General features: G+C 43.6%; 1 protein-coding gene across 1 annotated transcript in view; it reads left to right on the top strand.

Annotated features, from left to right (window-relative positions):
- Window positions 1-20,629, top strand: part of HEATR1 (HEAT repeat containing 1) — a 693,629-nt gene that overhangs the window by 412,502 nt on the left and 260,498 nt on the right. Inside the window, exon 28 of the mRNA XM_033935556.1 lies at window positions 9,745-9,866. Coding sequence (XP_033791447.1) covers window positions 9,745-9,866 — 122 coding nt within the window. The remainder of the gene's footprint in view (window positions 1-9,744; window positions 9,867-20,629) is intronic.

Genomic DNA, 20,629 nt, shown 5'->3' with positions numbered 1-20,629 from the left:
GATTATATTTTTATTTCAACTCAACAAGTTCAACAAGTGCTTAAAGCTTCCATAGATTCAATCATTTTATCTGATCATGTGGGTATATGGATTGAACTAGAGAATGACACGGGAAAAAAATCTGTCCCCCGTCACCGTCCCGGCCCACCATCCTCTGCACCGCTCCGTCACCGCCATTCCCTTCACCGCCCCGTCACCGTCACCGCCATCCCTTTCACCGCCCCGTCACCGCCACTACCATCCCATTCACTGCCCCATCACCGTCCCCGCAGCATCCATATAAGCCTTAGTACTGTAATATTTAGCTTATTCCTTTCTTATAAATCAAAGTTCCTGCTGCTGAATTAGAGAAAGAGATGTTCAGCTGGCAGGGCTTTGTTTATAAATTTTTATCAACACAACTAATATACTACTTTATAAATAAATAGAATTTTTTTTTCTACCTTTGTTGTCTGGTTTCTGCTTTCCACATCTTCTCATTCAATTCCTTCCATCCACTGTGTGTCTTCTCTCTGCATCTTCCATTTGCTGTTACTGTGCCTCTCCCTTCACCCTCCCCCAATTGGTCTAGCACCCGTCTTCTTCCCTTCCAGCATCTTCTCCCCACTCTGTCTTCCACATTTCCCTTCAGGGTCTGTTCTTCTCTACCCTCTTTCAATGTCTGTTCTATTCCTTTCCACCACCACCCTTCCCTCCCTCCTTTACAATCTGTTCCTTTCTACCACCCTTCAGCACCTCTCGCATGGCCTATCTATCTACCTCCCTCCCTCTTATTTTCGTGGCACGTTACAATGTAATTTGTGCAAGCCACTGGAGCCTGCGAGCTCTGTCCCTGTCCCATTCCCACAAACTATCTCGCTTCTGTGTTCCTATTTTCCCCATTTCTAATATCTCTCCTATGTATCTGCCATTGCCCCCCCCCGTGTCCATATACCATCCCCATGGCCTGTCCCCTTTATGTCTCTGTCCCTATGCCCCCTGCACATAATTTCCCCTCTTTCTGTTACCTTCCTCTGTCCAGATTTCCCTATCTTCCTCTTCCATACCAGCGTGTCTCTTCTTTTCAACCCCATCTAGCTTCTTTCCCTCTTTCTCACCCCCTGCTTCCAGCATCTGGCTCACCTGCCTGTCTTCCCCTTTCTTTCCTGCTGTGGGTTTCTTTCTTTCCCTCTTCATCCCCTTGGCCCAGAATTTTTTTTCCTTTCATTCCCTCCTTCCTAGTATGAGCCGGGAACAAACGCGATCTCACGGTCTAGCAGCCCCCACCTACCCAATCGCAGCGTTTAGCCAGCTCCCTCCCTCCACCTCACCTTACATTCTGAGTTTGCCGGCTTCCTTTTTCCCCGAGCCGCACGCATTTAAAAAGATGCGCACGCGCAGCTGCGCGAGTCCATCAAGCTTCTCCTCTCCTGCAACTTCCTGTTTCCGGTTGCGTCAGAGGAGAAGCTTGATGGACTCGCGCAGCCGCGTGTGCATGGCTCAGGAAAATGGAAGCCGGCAAACTCAGAATTTAAGGTGAGGTAGAGGGAGGGAGCTGGCTAAATGCTACGGGCGGGCGGTGGCTGCAGGACCGCGCAATCCTAAATGCCTCACTGCGGAGACAAGACCATTCACTGGCCTTCTCCCCATCCCCGCAGCGACTGTTATTTTTCATTCCCTTTCCGGCGGCTAAACCGCGGGTAACCGCCACTGTGTCATTCTCTAGATTTAACTTCAAATAGATCAACAGGAATATAATAGACCTGTTTGGAGATTTGATAATACAATGCTTGCAGATACAAAATTTATCGAGGATTGTAAATCACAAATTTGTGAACTTTTTCTGTTTAATTTATCAGAGGATAGTTCTATGGAAAATTTATGGGATGCCTTTAAGGCTACCATGAGAGGATTTATCATTTCATATTCTGCTTATATTAGAAAACAATTTAAAAAGCAATTTTCAGAATTGGAAAAAGAAATGAAAATTTTGAAATCTAAATTGATTAACAAATGGGAACATAATACGTTGCAGGATCTTTTAAAAATAAAAGGTAAATATAATGAACTATCTTCAAAATTAATTAGGAAAGATATTTTCTCCAAACAAACATTGTATTATGGAAATTCTAATAAGGCGGGAAGACTATTGGCAAGCTATCTTAAAACTAAAAAAAGAAGGAATAACATTATGGCAATTAAGGATGATAAAGGAGTTATACAAAATCAGATTGGGAAAATATTAAATCAATTTCTAACTTTTTATAAAGATCTGTATTCTTCCGAGCCTTATGTGGACAGGGAAAAGGATGGATTAGAATTTTTAAATTTAATTATTGGACCTAAGATTCCAGTTCATATAAAAAGAAGTTTAGAAATGCCGATATCTCTAAAAGAATTAGAAACAGCGTTGAAATCTCTTAGAGTTGGATCCGCTCCAGGTGGGGATGGTTTTACAGTAGAATTTTATAAAGCATTCCAAATTCTTCTTTTACCTCATTTGTTAAATTTATATCAGTCACAACTTACTAAGGGTTGTATTACAGGTACTATGGCTGAATCATTAACTATTGTTTTGCCTAAGCCAAGTAGAGATCCTACTTTGGTTTCAAACTACAGGCCTATCTCTTTAATAAATGTAGATGGTAAACTTTTGGCTAAGATATTGGCTTTGCGTTTAGCCTAGGCTCTCCCTTATATTATTGATATGCACCAAACAGGATTTGTTGCTAAAAGACATTCATCTAATAACTCTAGATTAGCGTTCCATATGCTAAATTTAACCAAAAATATGAATGATCCGGCTTTTTCTGTATCTTTGGATGCAGAGAAAGCTTTTGATAGAGTTGAATGGAATTTTATGTATCAAGCATTAGATTGGTTTGGTTTAGGTCCTGGATTTATACAAATGGTTAAATCATTGTATAGCTCTCCTTCTGCAAGATTGAATATTAATAATAATTTGTCAGAGAAATTTAATTTGCAGAGGGGAGTTAGACAAGGCTGTCCTTTATCTCCTTTGTTGTTTGATGTTATATTAGAACCCTTGTTATTAGCCATTCATCAAGCAAAGGGGATACAGGGTAGTCCTCATTCTGATTGGGAATATAAAGTTTCAGCATATGCAGATGATATTCTGCTCTATTTGAGAAATCCAGAAACTAATATTCCATGTTTGCTAGAATTAATTGATACATTTGGAAAATTTTCAGGTTACAAAATAAATTAGAGTAAGTCTGAAATCCTTCCTTTAAATGTGTATTGTTATAAAGGATTATTTGATTCTTTTCCATTTGTATGGAAAGAAGATGGCTTAAAGTACTTAGGTATTATGATTAAAAATAATTTAGATGATACAGTTAAAGAGAATGAAAAACTTTTATTAAAAAGAGTTACAGAGTTGTGTGAGCAATGGAATCCATTATTGTATATATTTCTTGGTTCAAACTATTAAAATGATGATATTACCTATGCTTTGTTATCAAATGAGTATGATACCAATCTTTTTTCATGCGTCCTTTTATAAAAAACTTAATGGTATCCTTATGAAATTTCTTTGGCAAGGTAAAATGCAAAGAATTGCTTTAGTATCTCTTCAAAAACCAATTGAGGAGGGTGGGGTAAATTTTCCTAATTTTTATAGGTACCATCAAGCCTATATTTTACATCAAGGTATGTATTGGATCCTCCCAGAACTCTCTGAGAATGCACCGGATTGGCTCTATTTAGAATGGCGTCTCTTGTTTCCCTTAAATTTGGTTCATGTGCCCAGTATTAGAATACCTAGAAGATATAAGGAGAACAGAATTTTATCAGATACTTGGAAAACATTGAGATATATTAGCAATTTAACACCTATTCCAATAAGTAAATCTACAAATCAATCTTTATGGATTAATTCCAAGATTCAAATTGGCGGATCTAAAATCTTATGGAAAACCTGGATCATTGTAGGCATTCGAACTCTAAATGACGTTATTTCAGATGGTAAACTGCTTGAATTTTCACAGCTGCAACATAGATTTGGTCTTAATAAATCACAAAATTTTAAATGGTTGCAACTGAAGCAGGCTATTCAGGTAGGGTTCCCTGAATGGAAAAATCTGAATAATCAATATAGTCTGGAGTTCCAATATAGTTTGGAGTTCCATTTTCAAGCGGATTTCCTGGGACATCAAGCTGCTTTGTGTTATCTGGATATGTGAATAAAAAACCAAAAAATGGTCTTAGAGACATTTGGAGTATTGAGATAAGGCTGCAAATTTCTGCATCTCAATGGCCACGAATTTGGTCTTGGAGAATGAGATGTACAATGTCAGCATCTATGAGGCAAACTTGGTTCTTTTTGTTGCATAGAGCTTTTTGTACCCCAGTTCATTTGCAAAAATTAGATAGATCTAAGCCTAATAAATGCTGGCATTGTAATCTGGAAGTAGGGACTTTGGATCATTTACTTTTTTATTGTCCCTGTATTAAATTATTTTGGAATTCAATTTGGACGCAGGTTAACCGTTTACTTGAAAATCATGTTGCTTTGTCTTATGATACTATTCTGTTTGGCATGGCTATGAGAAAAAAAGTCAAATTTCATCTTATAATAACAAACTTCTATTAATAATGACAGGGGTGGCAATTCAGCACATTACGGCTAATTTGAAAAATTATACAAATCTTAATTATTCTTTTTGGTGGAATTCACTTTGTCATATCTTTAAAATGGAAAGAGCACTTGCTGTGCAGAAAGGTAAATTATAACAACTTTATAAAGATCTGGGGGCCAATAGAGAATTATTGTAATGAATGAACATTGTTTTCCTTTCTGATGGATACATGTATTTTATTGGGGAGAGGGGGGGAATTGGATGATTAATATTTTTATTTAATGATTGGATTTCTGTTGTATTATGAAAATTTCATTGAAGAATTGTTGGATGGGGGAAAAGGTTATAATTTCTACTTTAATGGATTATATGTATAAGAATGTCAAGTGATGTATATTTTATTAGTAATGTAATGTTTTAATATTAATCACTTGTTTGTCAGTTTTAAAATGAATAAAGAATTTTAAAAAAACCCAGAAACAAACACAAGCAACATTTTCTTTTTATTTGAGGTCCTTATTTATACTCTCTCTCACCCCGGGCCAATAGTTTTTTTTTTTTCTAAATGAACTAGCTGACCAGTGTTAGTAGTAACAGCCTATAGTGGGATCTGTACATACTAAGGGTAAATTTAGTTAGTGTTGCATCACTCAGTTTCTCTAGTTCATGTGTAAAATATTTGTGAGGGAAGGGGTTTGGGGGTGGTTGTAGTTCTAGACTCTTAACACATTGGAATTACCAGGAGGGTTGAGAGTGTCGACCCCTGGACTAGGAAGAGGGACTTCTGATTCCTCATAAGGCCTTGACTGAGCTTCTTGCTTTGTTGGGGTGGGGCTGGGACGGGACGAGTTATTGTATAATTCAAAATCTTTGGTGACTTGATCATTTATGGCTGCCAGTGTTTCTTTATATGCTCACCTGTACAGCTGTGTTTCTATGTTGGCCTATTTGTATCATTGTCACTAATAAACAGATTTCAGTACTAAAGGGTCATGGATTTGATATACCATCTTTCTGTGGTAAAACCAAAGTGACCGAAAGCCGAGATACCTCCCTGAATAGGTATTGTCTCTTTTTTTATTGGGAGTTCAGAATCTTAACATTCATTGTGATAGTTTTAAACTCAGGTTACATGTAGACATTGTGCTAACACTGAAACTGGATTGCATCATAACAAGTATTTGTTATTTATTTATTGCATTTCTTACCCGCTTATAACTAAGCAGTTTCCATAATATACATAGTTATCAAATGACATACAAATCCTGCCCTTTCTTAAAACATTTTCCCTAGTTTAAAGCTTCCATAAACAATGGTTTACAAAACCTTTTTAAATTTTGAAATGTTTAAAACATATCTGAAAAGTTTTGTCAATTTGTTCCACAAAATAACTCCTGCAGCAGAGATCACAGAGGCTCTCAGATTTTCTTAATCCATTTGTACAAAACCATTGACTGATAGGCGCACCTTCCCTTCAGACCTTAACGTTCTCCCCCTCCATCTCCCCAACCAGTCCCCTCCTAAAAACCACTCTTCCTTCCTTCCTTCCCATCCCTCCCACTTCCCCTCTCAAAGTTCCTTCACCCATATAATGTATTTGAAGGGTAAAAGGTACAAGGAAGGAGCCTACCAAATTTACTCCCCTATCTTAAAGATGCACCCTAGCCCCTAGTTTGTTATCTAATTAAATTACATTAGTTTCTTTTATTCCGCCAATACCTTGCGGTTCTAGGTGGATTACAAAAGGATGAGATCTGGTCATATCCAGAAGGATTACAGGGAAGTTATTGGTTGGAACATTTATAGTCTGGTGAGGTTATTGATTGTGTCAGGAGTTTGTCTTCACATATTTCTTGAATAACCTGGTTTTTATTTGCCTCTTGAAGGTATTGTAGTTTGGCACTGAGATCAGTAAATTGGAGATGTGGCTGTCTAGTTTTGCTGCTTGCGTGGCGAGTAGTCAGTCATGAGTGAAGAGTTCTCCTTGGTCTGGAAGAGTTGTTTCGAGTTAGGCTAGTGTTCAGGTAGGATGGTCCATTGCCATGTAGGGTTTTGTAGAGCATGCAGGAGAATTTGAAAAGTATTTGTGCTTGTACAGGTAGCAAGTGTGTGTCTTGGTAGGCAGCGGTGATGTGGTCGTACTTCAGTCTGAGGGCTGTGTTTTGCACTGTTTGTAGTTTTATCATGGTGGCGGAGCAGGGTAGGTATATGATATTGAAGTTGTATAGTAGTCCTAATATTAGTGCTTGGACCAGTAGTCTGAATTGTGTTCTATCGAAGAATTTGCAGATTTGTCTTAGGTTATGCATGACTGCTAAGGCTTTATGGACTGTTTTGTTGATATGTAGTTGCATGGTATAGCCTCTGTCTATTAATTATATTCTGTAAAATTTTTAATAGTGTTTTACCACATTGCTTTATGAGCTCTTGATCCCCTTTGCCCCTTCTAGATGGCTTAATTCTCAAGAGCAAAATTGCCTTGTAGTTTCTCCCTTGGCCACCTCCAGATTATTTTAGATGGCATGCAGATGGGCAGGGTTGACATTTGTCACCGCTAAGCATGATTCTATGTCAAAGGTAGGTGCTGAAAATGTAGGCCTACATGCAAGCCTATATTATGTGGCCGTTTGGACGTGTCCAGGGGCCAATACCCTAAGCCACACAGACCTCGGCTGAGCGAAAGCGAGGTATGGGTAGCTGGGAAGGACTGCAGTAAAGTTTAAAATAGTGCAAAACACCTAGGTGCCACAAAATAAATCTTTATTTCACACCAGACTTGGTGCATTCAACTCAAGTTAGTAGCAATTCAAAATGATTTCCAAAAATACAAGCAAACAATAGTCCATTCACAAGATACAAAACAAAAAACAATCCATTTGTTTCCTTTATTTGGCTTCTATTTCCGCCTTTTAATGGCCCTTTCAGAGGCTCTCAGCCCACCTGCCACACTGTGCTAGGTCCTTCCCGGCCCAGCAACTGTTTGCCACCTGGCTTGTTCAAACAGCTTCTGCTATGATTTCTGGTAAGTCCTTTCATTGGGGAAAAGTTCACCTTGGGGTTTTATTAACCAAAATACCCAGAAGTATTGGGATCTGTACCCGCCCTGTAGATTTTGGTGTACAAAAATCCCAACCAAGATTCCACTAGATTTTGAATAAAGAGTTCCCCAGTGTCCTGTGATCAGCAGTGCCTTAGATAACCAATTTTCAGGCATTGCCCCAAACAGCCCCACAGAAAAACAACTCAGTCCTGCTTTGATTTAGGCTATGCAGGTTTTTCCTGCAAGTTCCATAGAACAAAGGGGAAAAAATTATTTCAGCCAGAAGCTAGTCTGGAATCTTCACCAATAATTTCCTCTTGACAAACTCCAAACTTTTCCTACTGTGCCTCAGCCCCACTCTATTAATTCAGGGTAAGTAGCATGAAAAATCTAACTGCCTGTGCAGGTGAGCCTTTAGTTCTGGCTAATTTTGAGCTCAGGTGCTTGTTGAGCTGGTTCAAACCAGTTCTGGATTTGCTAGGCACTGGAACTGTTCCAGTCCTGGCTTTAGGAATTCTCTGCCCTTGGCCTGATGGGATTTGTAATCCTGTTACCTTGCTTTTCACTTGCTGCTTAGAAAAAGGTAAATAGGCATGAGGAGTCCCTACCTACTTCTGTGCACTGCTCTGCAAAGTCATTTTCTTTCTTGGCAGTGCCCTAGGAGGAATTTTAGATTTATCTACTGTTTTTTCTCCTGGGACAATTCCCTACTTTGCTCATCAGTTCTGGGGCACTGCAAGGCTTCCTTTACCTTCACATGGGGGTTCCCTGTAACAATTTCCAGTGCCTACCTTCGACATAGGCCTTGATTCTGAAAACGGCACCATAATTGGAGTGCCACGTGACCAGTGCCATTTTTCAGGTGCCTGTCAATTACAGCATCGCTTTCAGAATTCAGGCCATTAAGTTAACTAAGTTAATATATTTTTGACTGGCTTTCAAGAGTTATCCTGATCTGATGAAGAGAGGATACAGCTTGTCACAGATGTATTAACTCAATAAAAAGGTTTCTACAAAGTTAGTTATACAATAATTATCCACTTATACAATAGTTATCCACTTCTCCTTGGCATTTCTCTAACTAACCTCTAAATATTCTGCTGAGGCACCTGGAAGGCAAATGATGTCCCTATTCCCTTAGTTATTTCGAAGCTCCATGTTTTTCACTAAAGTGACCACGCTTGGAATTAGTTTTCTCTTGCCATTTCTTGTAAGGTTTTGACTATAGCATGCTCCAGTATCTAACAGGGCCAGTGTGAGCAGGAGGATCATAGCTGAGATAGTACATGTAAAAGGCGAGAAGAAAACTAGTCCAAGCCAAGCCCAAAAAACTGTGGCGACGGATGTTGCTGATTGAGACCTTTATTCAAAATAGAAGAGTCAATAAATTGTATCCACAACTTGGAAGGAGACCCAACACGCTCCGTGTTTCGACCTATGTGTCTTCCTCAGGGGTTCTATGGGTGTAAATGAGTACTGTATATTGTTTGTGATGAGAGGTGCTAAGATATAGAAGTGACTTAAAATTGACAGTGTGTGCATAGTGAATAAAGAAGTGTATGTGGTGTGTAAAGATGACTGAGTCTAGACCTTTATTTAAAAAACAAGTGAAGTATGCATAATTTCAATGAGCATTAATAGTAATGAATAGTAATTGTGTTTGAAGCCCACAACACATCAAACCATGCTGGGTGATTATGGATAAAAAGGAGGGTAAAAAAGTGAGATCCATACCAAATGTGGTCTCAACAAGATTAGTAAAACTAAGACATTATCAGCCTGGGCTGAAAGAGGATAAAGAAAAAAAGTTTTCTTTTCACAATCAGCTGTTCAAAATAAGACCATCCTTTTCAAAAGCTTTTTTATTTTCATGCTCAGATACATGTATATGGTGAGGGGGGGGAGTTGGGTGGGTTATAGTCTTTATTAAATTTTTCAACTACAATTGTGTATACAAGTAATTCATGTACATATAATATTATATGTACTATGAATTACTTGTATATACAATTGTAGTTGAAACTTACATATAGTAATGTATAATTTTTGAATCTGCTGTATCAAAGTTCTGTTTTGCAATTCTGCATCAGAGACATGCTGATATCTTCTCCCTTTTTCTTGTAGATGTGCTGGATGAGGAACGTTTCAATGTGGAGCTAGTGGTGCAATGTGTGCGAGGCTCGGATGTGCCTCAGACCAATCACCATGCCCTAATGCTGCTTGGAACTGCAGCCACCATCTTTCCTGTAAGCCGGGCCTTGCCCTTTTAAGAAAACTTTTTTTACCTACCCTAACAATTGGCATGATTGTATTTGAGTTATCTTTTGCGACTTAAATTGGTCCCTCGCAGTTTTTTTGGTTGAGAATTACAAAAAAAAAAACCTTCAAAGCCTCCCTTTCCTCTTCTTGTCTGTGAAGCATCTTCTTTTTTTTTTTTTTTGGGGGGGAGGGGGGGGCGGTAAAATCTATATTCTTATTCTAGCAAAAAACATTTATTTAGTTAGCAAAAACTTATATTTCATTGGACTGGAGATCACCCCCTCAGGTGGATTACAAAATTGGTAACTCCAGTACTTGGGAAATAAGGCCCTGATTATGATTAGACATATCTAATTGGGCTGGAGTGGGCTTTGACAGCAGCTCCTGTAGTTAGGAAGTATGTGCTCTGCTGGGCAGACCTTTATGGTCTCTGCTCTGAAAATGGCAAGTGCAGATCATTATCAAGAATATATAGTGTGTATTATTTTGCAGCAGATGCAATGACTTTGTTATTGGGCAGACTACTACTACTAATTATTTCTATAGTGCTACCAGACGCTTGCAGCGCTGCGCAGTCACAAAGGTCTTTATCTGTTGTCATTTTCTATGTTACCATGTAAAACATTCAACAAAAAATACAATTGAAACATAAAACCAAAGAAAAAAAACATACAAGCTATATATATATATGTATTACGACCAGGACGAAGGAAGTCATCATGCCGCTGTATCGTGCAATGGTACGGCCGCATCTGGAGTACTGTGTCCAGTACTGGTCGCCGTACCTCAAGAAAGACATGGCGGTACTTGAGGGAGTACAAAGAAGAGCAACCAAACTGATAAAGGGAATGGAAAATCTCCCATATACCGACAGATTGAAGCAGTTGGGACTTTTCTCCCTGGAGAAGCGAAGACTTAGAGGAGACATGATAGAAACCTTCAAGATCATGAAGGGCATAGAAAAAATAGACAGGGGCAGATTTTTCAAATTAAGGGGCACCACAAGTACAAGGGGGCACTCGGAGAAATTGAAAGGGGACAGGTTTAGAACAAACGCTAGGAAGTTCTTTTTCACTCAGAGGGTGGTGGATACATGGAACGCGCTTCCAGAGGCTGTTGTAGACAAGAAAACATTAAATGGTTTCAAAGAAGGTTTGGATAGATTCCTAGAAGAAAAAGGGATTGGGGGGTATAGATAGGTATAGACCATTGCTCAGGCAATGGGCCTGATGGGCCGCCGCGGGTGCGGACCGCTGAGCAGGATGGACCTATGGTCTGCCTCAGCGGAGGCAACTTTTTATGTTCTTATGTTCTTATATAATCCCCTATAATATAATTTCAAAAATGCTGGGAGGGTGGAGTAGGGATTACCATACATCTAGTGCAAAGTTGTAATAAAGGATTAATTAATATCTCCTAGAGTTTTTAGGTTTTGCTTATATTTACATGTGGGAGGCTGGATTGCTGATAGGTACTCTGAGAGAAATGGGACACCTTTTCCTAGAGTACAGCAGTCAGACAGCAGAGCAAACATCTAGAATATGGTCCATGTTACTGTGTATCATTGGTGGGGTTTTTGTAAGCTCATTGAACTACAACCTTTTTGAACTTCCACTGTCCAGTAAATATGATTATAATATAGATCGTCTTTAAAAATCACGCTGAAACAGTTCAGTTTTTGGGAGGTGTTCTGAGCACAAAATGAGTGACCACACAATTTTGTACCACCCTCTTCCGTCTCCATTTCCCACCCTGCAACTTTCAACTCATTCTTTAAGGCCAGATTCTGTATAGGACACCCAGTCTCAGAAGCCACCTAAGCGGCTTTTGAGAATCGCACACAGGTGTCCTATATAGAATCATGTCTGTCCTCATGGACAGACGCCTAAGCCTGCCTAACACCACGATTCTCATTATATGTTGTATGGCAACCCCTGTCATAATGAGTAATAGTTTATTATCCCAGGACAAGCAGGCAGCATATTCTTAACGTATGGGTGACGTCACCGACGGAGCCCCGGTACGGACACTTTTAACTAGAAAGTTCTAGTTGACCGCACCGCGCATGCGCGAGTGCCTTCCCGCTCGACGGAGGAGAGCGTGGTCCCCAGTTTCTTCGTTTCCGCGGAGCGAAGAAGACGCATGTGCTTTCAACGGCTGTTGAAATCTCCTTCCTTGCCTTCCCGCTCGCGTATTTTTCTTCTTTTTACTTTTCCCTTCGGGTTTTCTTTTTGTTTCGTTCAAAAAAAAAAAAATTAATTAATTAGTTTTTTTCCTTATTTTTCTGGCCGGCCCCGGCGGGGCCTGTTGCCAACATACAGGCCTCCGGATTTGATTTTGCGGAGGCCGTATTTCCATTCATGCCCCCTCAGCCGGGCTTTAAGAAGTGCCAGCGGTGTGCACGCCCGATCTCTCTCACTGACCCACACAATTGGTGTTTACAGTGCCTGGGTCCAGAGCATCGGGCTGACACCTGCACCCGCTGTGCCACTCTTAAAAAACGTACGTTAAAAAATCGGCAGATCCAGCAGAATATTCTTTTCGGCACCGGTTCTGCCATGGAATCTGCCACACCATCGACGGCGCCACCGAAGTCGGCACCGACTTCATCGACACCGCCTGATCCTTCCTCGGGGTCGATAGCGCCAGGTAAGCCGGCTAAGAAGCCTTCCACTTCCCTTGAGCGCCCTCTTGCCACAACGGCGACACCGGTCCTCCCGGCATCGCGCCGACCCCGCAAACTCTCCGCCCCGATATCGGTGAGTGCCTCATCATCGGCCTCCTCATCGCCGGGGCGTGAAGCGGCACCTATGGTACCGAAAAAGATAAAAGCAGTACCGGTGCCTCCTCTGGACGACCGCATAGCGGCCATACTCCCAAACCCAATTGCAGGAGCAACAGCTCCAACATCTGTTGCCGGCAATGTTGGCCCCGCTACTTCCGGTACCTGGACCGGCCCCGAGCATCGCTCCATACCATCGGAGTCCACTCCATCGGTGCCATTGAACACATCCATGCCGGTACTCTCGGCAGAACCCATTAAGTTCCAAGCCTGAACAATCCTCGTTCACCAAATTTCTTCGAGAGATGTCAGCGGCTCTCTCTATACCTTTGGAATCTGACTCTAAGAAGTCACAGGCTTTCCTGGATGCCCTAGACTTCGAGCAACCACCCAAAGAATTTCTCAAGATACCCGTCCACGGACATCTTACGGAAACCTTCTATAAGAATTGGGAAAACCCTCTCACGGTACCGGGCGCCCCTAGAAAACTGGACAGTCTCTACAGGGTCATTCCTATCCCAGGGTTTGACAAACCCCAACTACCCCATGAATCCCTTCTGGTGGAGTCCACTTTGAAGAAAACCCAGGGCTCCAGTGTATATGCTTCCACTCCTCCTGGCAGAGAGGGAAAAACAATGGATAAATTTGGCAAGCGCCTTTATCAAAATGCCATGCTTGCAAACAGAGCCAATAATTACACCTTTCACTTCTCCTTCTACATGAAGCACCTAGTGAATCAACTTTCTTCTCTACAGAAATATCTGCCTGAACGTAAGGTCCCTCTCTTTCAACAACCAAATTTCCGGTCTGCTCCAACTCCGAAAATTCATGGTGCGCTCCATCTATGATTCATTTGAGCTGACCTCTCGAGCATCTGCTATGGCTGTTGCCAACAGACGTCTAGCCTGGCTGAGAGTTTCCGACCTCGATATTAACCACCAAGACCGCCTGGCTAACGCACCTTGTCTTGGTGATGAACTTTTTGGAGAGTCCCTGGATTCCACCACCCAGAAACTCTCAGCTCATGAGACGAGGTGGGATACTCTCATCAAACCAAAGAAAAAGACTCCGCCTGCTCGCCCTTACAGACAACAGTCTTCCTTCCAACGTAGGTTCTCCGCCAGACCTCTTCAGCCACCTCCGCAACAAACCTCGCCAACCTCGTCAGCAACATCAAACTCAGGCTCGCTCCCAATCTCATCAACCTGCCAAGCCTCTCCCTCAGTCAAAACCTGCTCAGCCCTTTTGACTCCTTTCTCCAGGGCATAGCCAGTCTCTCACCGGCGTTACCTCTTCCTCAGCCTATCGGAGGACGCCTGCAACTTTTTCTCAGCTGTTGGGAGGTCATCACATAAGACCAGTGGGTCCTCAACATCATTCGCCACGGCTACTCTCTCAACTTCCAGACTCTTCCATCAGCCAATCCTCCCGTAGAGTCTGCTTCTCATACTTCTCAAACCCCCCTCCTCCTTCAGGAGGTCCAATCCCTCCTTCTTCTCAATGCCATCGAAGAAGTCCCCCAAGACCAAAGGGGTCAGGGATTCTACTCCCGCTACTTCCTGGTACCCAAGAAGACAGGAGACCTCCGTCCCATCCTCGATCTCAGGGACCTCAACAAGTGTCTGGTCAAGGAAAAGTTCAGAATTGCTCTCCCTGGCCACGCTTTACCCTCTTCCTCTCTCAACACGACTGGCTATGTTCCCTAGACCTCAAGGAGGCCTACACTCACATTCCAATCAATCAGACTTCACGTCGCTACCTCCGGTTTCAGATACAGCACCATCACTACCAGTACAAAGTGCTACCCTTTGGCCTCGCATCATCGCCCAGGGTGTTCACCAAGTGCCTTATTGTGGTGGCGGCCTTCCTCAGGTCTCACAACCTCCAGGTGTTCCCCTACTTGGACGATTGGTTGGTGAAAGCACCTACGTCTCCGCTTGTGCTACAAGCCACTCAACACACCATCTCTTTCCTCCATCTTCTGGGTTCGAGATCAACTACCCCAAGTCGCATCTGCTTCCCACACAGCGACCTTCAGTTCATTGGAGCAGTTCTCGACCACCACTCTGATGAGGGCGTTTCTCCCCTCCGACCGTCAACAGACCCTACTCCATCTTTGCCGCCAGGTGCTCCTTCATCACTCCATCCCTGCTCGGCTGATGATGGTCCTCCTGGGCCACATGGCTTCCACGGTCCATGTGCTCCCTCTGGCACGACTCCACCTCAGAACACCTCAGTGGGCTCTAGCCAACCAATGGTCTCAGACCACGGACCTTCTTTCTCATCCCATCTGTGTGACATCGTCTCTTCAGCGATCTCTTCAATGGTGGTGAACTCCTCCAATCTTTCCAGGGGTCTGCTTTTTCATCTACCCCCTCACTCCATGGTCATCACCACGGATGCCTCCCCCTACGCATGGGGAGCCCACCTGGGAGAACTTCGCACACAGGGTCTCTGGACCTCTCAGGAACGTCAACATCATATCAACTTCCTGGAACTCAGGGCCATGTTCTATGCATTCAAAGCTTTCCAACACCTTCTCTACCCTCAGGTTCTTCTCCTGTGCACAGACAACCTTAAGTCGCCATGTATTACATAAACAAGCAAGGAGGCACCGGTTCTCACCTCCTCTGTCAGGAGGCCATCCGCATCTGGACCTGGGCCACGGCCCGCAATCTCTTCCTCAAGGCTGTCTACATCCAGGGCGAACAGAACTCCCTGGCCGACAATCTCAGCCGCATCCTTCAACCTCACGAATGGACTCTGGATCCGACCACACTCCACTCCATCTTCGATCGGTGGGACACTCCTCAGGTGGACCTCTTTGCAGCTCCTCACATCCATCATACTGCCCCTTTTCTGTTCCAGACTCTACTCTCCTCATCGTCTGGCCCCGGATGCGTTCCTGCTCAACTGGACGGGTCGGTTTCTCTATGCCTTCCCTCCACTTCCTCTGATGTTGCGGACGTTGTTCAAAACTCCGCAGAGACAATTGCCACCATGATTCTCATCGCTCCTCGGTGGCCTCACCAACACTGGTTCTCTCTCCTGCCTCCAGCTCAGCTCCAGGGAGCCCATTCCTCTTCCTGTGTTTCCTACTCTACTTACACAAACAGCATCAGTCTCTACTACATCCCAATCTGTCCTCGCTCCACCTGACAGCTTGGTTTCTCTCGGGCTGACCTCTCCACAGAATCTGTCTCAGCCTGTCCGTCGCATTCTAGATGCCTCCAGGAAACCGGCCACCCTCCAATGTTACCATCAGAAGTGGACCAGGTTCTCCTCTTGGTGTCTACTGCATCACCACGATCCCACCTCATTGGCGGTGGAAACTGTATTGGACTATTTGCTCTCTCTGTCCGACGCTGGCCTCAAGTCTACCTCCATCAGAGTCCACCTCAGTGCCATCACTGCGTTCCATGAGCCTGTCCTCGGAAAAACCTCTTACGGCTCATCCCTGATTTCCGGTTCATGAGAGGCCTCTTCAATGTCAAACCACCTCTGAAGCCTCCTCCAGTCGTCTGGGACCTGAATGTGGTTTTGTCAACCCTCATGAAACCTCCGTTTGAGCCTCTTGCCACTACTTCACTCAAATTTTTGACATGGAAGGTGCTTTTCCTCATTGCCATCACCTCTGCCAGGAGGGTTAGTGAGCTGCATGCACTGGTTGCCGACCCACCTTTCACTGATTTTCACCATGACAAGGTGGTTCTGCGCACCCATCCTAAGTTCCTTTCCCAAGATGGTCTCGGATTTTCACCTCAACCAGTCCATTGTTTTGCCTGTCTTTTTTCCCAAACCCCACTCTCATCCTGGGGAACAGGCGCTGCATTCGCTGGACTGTAAGCGTGCCCTTGCTTACTATCTTGATCGCACCAGGGCTCACCGCTCGTCCCCTCAGCTCTTTCTGACCTTCGATCCTAACCGTCTAGGTCGTCCTGTCTCTAAACGGACGCTTTCCAACTGGCTTGCTGCCTGCATTGCGTTCTGTTATGCTCGGGCTGGTCCTCTCACTGGAAGGTGCTGTCACGGCCCACAGGGGTCAGAGCTATGGCTGCTTCTGTGGCTTTCCTCCGTTCCACGCCCATCGAGGAAATCTGCAAGGCTGCCACTTGGTCCTCAGTTCACACGTTCACTACTCACTATTGTCTGGATGCCTTCTCCAGACGGGATGGACACTTCGGCCAATCTGTGTTACAAAATTTATTTTCCTAATGGCCAACCATCCCTCCTCCCCTCTCTGTTAGCTTGGAGGTCACCCATACGTTAAGAATATGCTGCCTGCTTGTCCTGGGATAAAGCACAGTTACTTACCGTAACAGGTGTTATCCAGGGACAGCAGGCAGATATTCTTAGGACCCGCCCTCCTCCCCGGGTTGGCTTCTTAGCTGGCTTATCTTAACTGGGGGCCACGCTCTCCTCCGTCGAGCGGGAAGGCACCCGCGCATGCGCGGTGCGGTCAACTAGAACTTTTCTAGTTAAAAGTGTCCGTACCGGGGCTCCGTCGGTGACGTCACCCATACGTTAAGAATATCTGCCTGCTGTCCCTGGATAACACCTGTTACGGTAAGTAACTGTGCTTTATTATTAGATGAAATTGACTCTTAGCTCTCATTGATGTGCCAAATAACACAGTGTCATAAGAACATAAGAATTGCCACTGCTGAGTCAGACCAGTGGTCCCATCATGCCCAGCAGTCCGCTCACGCGGCGGCCCCTCTGGGTCTAAAACCAGCACCCTAACTGAGACTAGCCCTACCAGCGCACGTTCTTGTTCAACAGAAACTTGTCCTAACTTTGTCTTGAATCCTTGGAGGGTGTTTTTCCCTATAAACAGCCTCTGGAAGGGCGTTCCAGCTTTCTACCACTCTCTGGGTGAAGAAGAACTTCCTTACGTTTGTACGGAATCTATCCCCTTTCAACTTTAGAGAGTGCCCTCTTGTTCTCCCTACCTTGGAGAGGGTGAAACACCTTTCCTTATCTACTAAGTCTATCCCCTTTAGTACCTTTGAATGTTTCGATCATGTCCCCTCTCAATCTCCTCTGTTCAAGAGAGAAGAGGCCCAGTTTCTCTAATCTTTGCTGTACGGCAGCTCCTCCAGCCCCTTAATCATCTTAGTCGCTCTTCTATGGACCCTTTCAAGTAGTACCGTGTCCCTTTTCAGGTACGGCAATCCAGAGCGGACGCAGTACTTCAGGTGAGGGCGTACCATGGCCCGGTACAGCGGCATGATAACCTTCTGTGATCTGTTCATGATCCCCTTCTTTATCATTCCTAGCATTCGGTTTGCCCTTTTTGCTGCCGCCGCACATTGTGTGGACTGCTTCATCGACTTGTCGATCAGAACTCCCAAGTCTCTTTCCTGGGAGGTCTCTCCAAGTACCGCCCTGGACATCCTGTATTCGTGCATGAGATTTTTGTTACCGACATGCATCACTTTACACTTATCTACGTTGAATCTCAACTGCCATGTCGATGCCCATTCCTCAAGCTTGATTATGTCACGTTGTAGATCTTCACAATCCCCCTGCATCTTTACTACTCTGAATAACTTCGTATCATCCGCAAATTTAATCACCTCGCTCGTCGTACCTATGTCCAGATCATTTATAAAGATGTTAAAGAGCACGGGTCCAAGCACCGAGCCCTGCGGCACCCCACTAGTGACATTCTTCCAGTCCGAGTATTATCCATTTACCCCCACTCTCTGTTTCCTATGCTCCAGCCAGTTTTTAATCCATGTGAGTATATCACCCTCAATTCCATGGCTTGCAATTTTCCGAAGTAGTCGTTCATGCGGAACCTTGTCGAACGCCTTCTGAAAATCCAGATATACAATGTCAACTGGATCGCCCTTGTCTATCTGTCTGTTTACTCCCTCAAAGAAGTGCAGCAAGTTCGTCAAACACGATCTGCCTTTGCTAAAACCATGCTGACTGGTCCTCATCAGCCCGTTTCCATCAAGGTGATCAATGATGCTGTCCTTTATCAGTGACTCTACTATCTTTCCCGGTACAGAGGTCAGACTCACCAGTCTGTAGTTCCCCTCGAACCTTTCTTGAAGATAGGTGTAACATTCGCTACCTTCTAATCTTCCGGAATCTTTCCCGATTTGATCGACAGATTGGATTTTAGTTGAAGCAGTTCAGCTCCTTGTTTCAGTTCCTTGATGACCCTCGGATGGATGCCATCCGGTCCCGGGGATTTATTGCTCTTAAGCCTATCAATCTGCCTACATACCTCCTCTAGACTGAATGTAAATCCTGTCAGCTTTTCGTCTTTGTTTCCAGCATATAGCCTGATGGGTTCCGGTATGCTGTGTACATCTTTTTCGGTAAATACAGATGCAAAAAATGTGTTCAGTTTGTCAGCGATTGCTTTGTCCTCCTTTAGTGCTCCTTTTATTCCATGGTCATCCAATGGTCACACCACTTCCTTTGCGCGTCGTTTCCCCTTAATATATCGAAAGAATGGCTTGAAGTTCTTCGCCTCCTTAGCTATTTTTTCCTCGTAATCTCTTTTGGCCCCTTTTACCGCCTTATGGCACCTGCGTTGATGTTGTTTGTGCTTGTTCCAGTTTTCATCCGTTTTTGACCTTTTCCATTCCTTAAATGAAGTTTTCTTGTCTCTGATCGCTTCCTTCACCTCTACAGTGAGCCACGCCGGTTCTTTGTTCTTTTTCTCTTGGATCCCTTGTTGATATGCGGTATATATATATATTGCGCCTCGGTGACTGTGTCCTTAAAAAGGGACCAAGCTTACTCTAGCATTTTTACAGTGCTTATCCTCTTCTTAATCTTCTTCCCTACCATGAGTCTCATCCCTTCGTAATTCCCTTTTCGGAAGTTCATTGCCATGGCTGTCGTTTTGGACCGATGTTTCTCCCCTGCGTCCAATCAAAGCGGATCATATTGTGATCACTGCTTCCCAGTGTCCCTTCTACTTCTACATCTTGTGCTGGTCCTCGCAGGCCATTTAGAATTAAGTCCAGAATTGCATTTCCTCTAGTATTTTCCTTGACAAGTTGTTCCAGGAAGCAATCGCCTACAGAATCCAAGAACTTGGGTCTCTCTAATGCAGTCGGAGATGCCTAGGTTCCAGTCTATTCCCGGATAGTTGAAGTCACCCATGATAACTGTGTTGCCTCCCTTGCAGGTTGCGTTTAATCTCGTCTGTCATTTCTCCATCAATTTCTTTGGACTGCCCTGAGGGTCGGTAGTAGATGCTGATCTTCGTTTCCAGGCCATTTGTTCTTGGAATTTTGACCCATAGAGACTCTAACTTATCCGTCAGTTTTGGCGTGTTCTCTCCAGCAGATTCAATTTCCTCTTTGACGTATAGGACAACACCCCCACCTTTTTGAGCCACTCTGACTCTGCGGTATAGTTTGTATCCCGGTAGCACACTGTCCCAGACGTTTTCCTCAGTCCACCATGTTTCCGTGATGCCTATGATGTCAACGTTATCTTTTTGTGCTATGGCTTCTAATTCACCCATCTTATTTGTAAGGGCTCCTTGCGTTTGCAGCTTTTTCCTTTCTTGTCATAAGTTAATGCAACCAGATTTTCTAACAAATCATTTATTTTGACCCCAAATTGATTTCCTAAAAGCAAGGATCAATGGACAATAGAATAACAAGTGATCTAATGTCCCAGCTTCGAGATGACAGTGCCAGCATCTATTAGATCATCAATTTTTGATATCAAAGGGTTAGTCCATCTTTAAACAAGTTTGTGGGCTAACAAAATTGATATTGGCCACAGGGTTGATAACCCTTATATTGTCCATTCTGCACTGGTTAATGATAAAAAAAAACTGAATGTACCAATTGGCCCTGTAAATTGTGTCCATGATTAGAAGCTATGTAGGGATGTTCTTAAACACTGTATGGAATGTCAAAACTTCCCAATGTTTTTGAATGATGATAGCAATTTTTGGAGCTGAATACACACACAACCTTATCCAAA

The sequence above is a fragment of the Geotrypetes seraphini genome, chromosome 3, assembly GCF_902459505.1.
Source record: "Geotrypetes seraphini chromosome 3, aGeoSer1.1, whole genome shotgun sequence".
Classification (NCBI taxonomy): domain Eukaryota; kingdom Metazoa; phylum Chordata; class Amphibia; order Gymnophiona; family Dermophiidae; genus Geotrypetes; species Geotrypetes seraphini.
The sequence above is the reverse complement of the archived record's forward strand: the minus strand, read 5'-3'. Positions and strand labels throughout refer to the sequence as shown.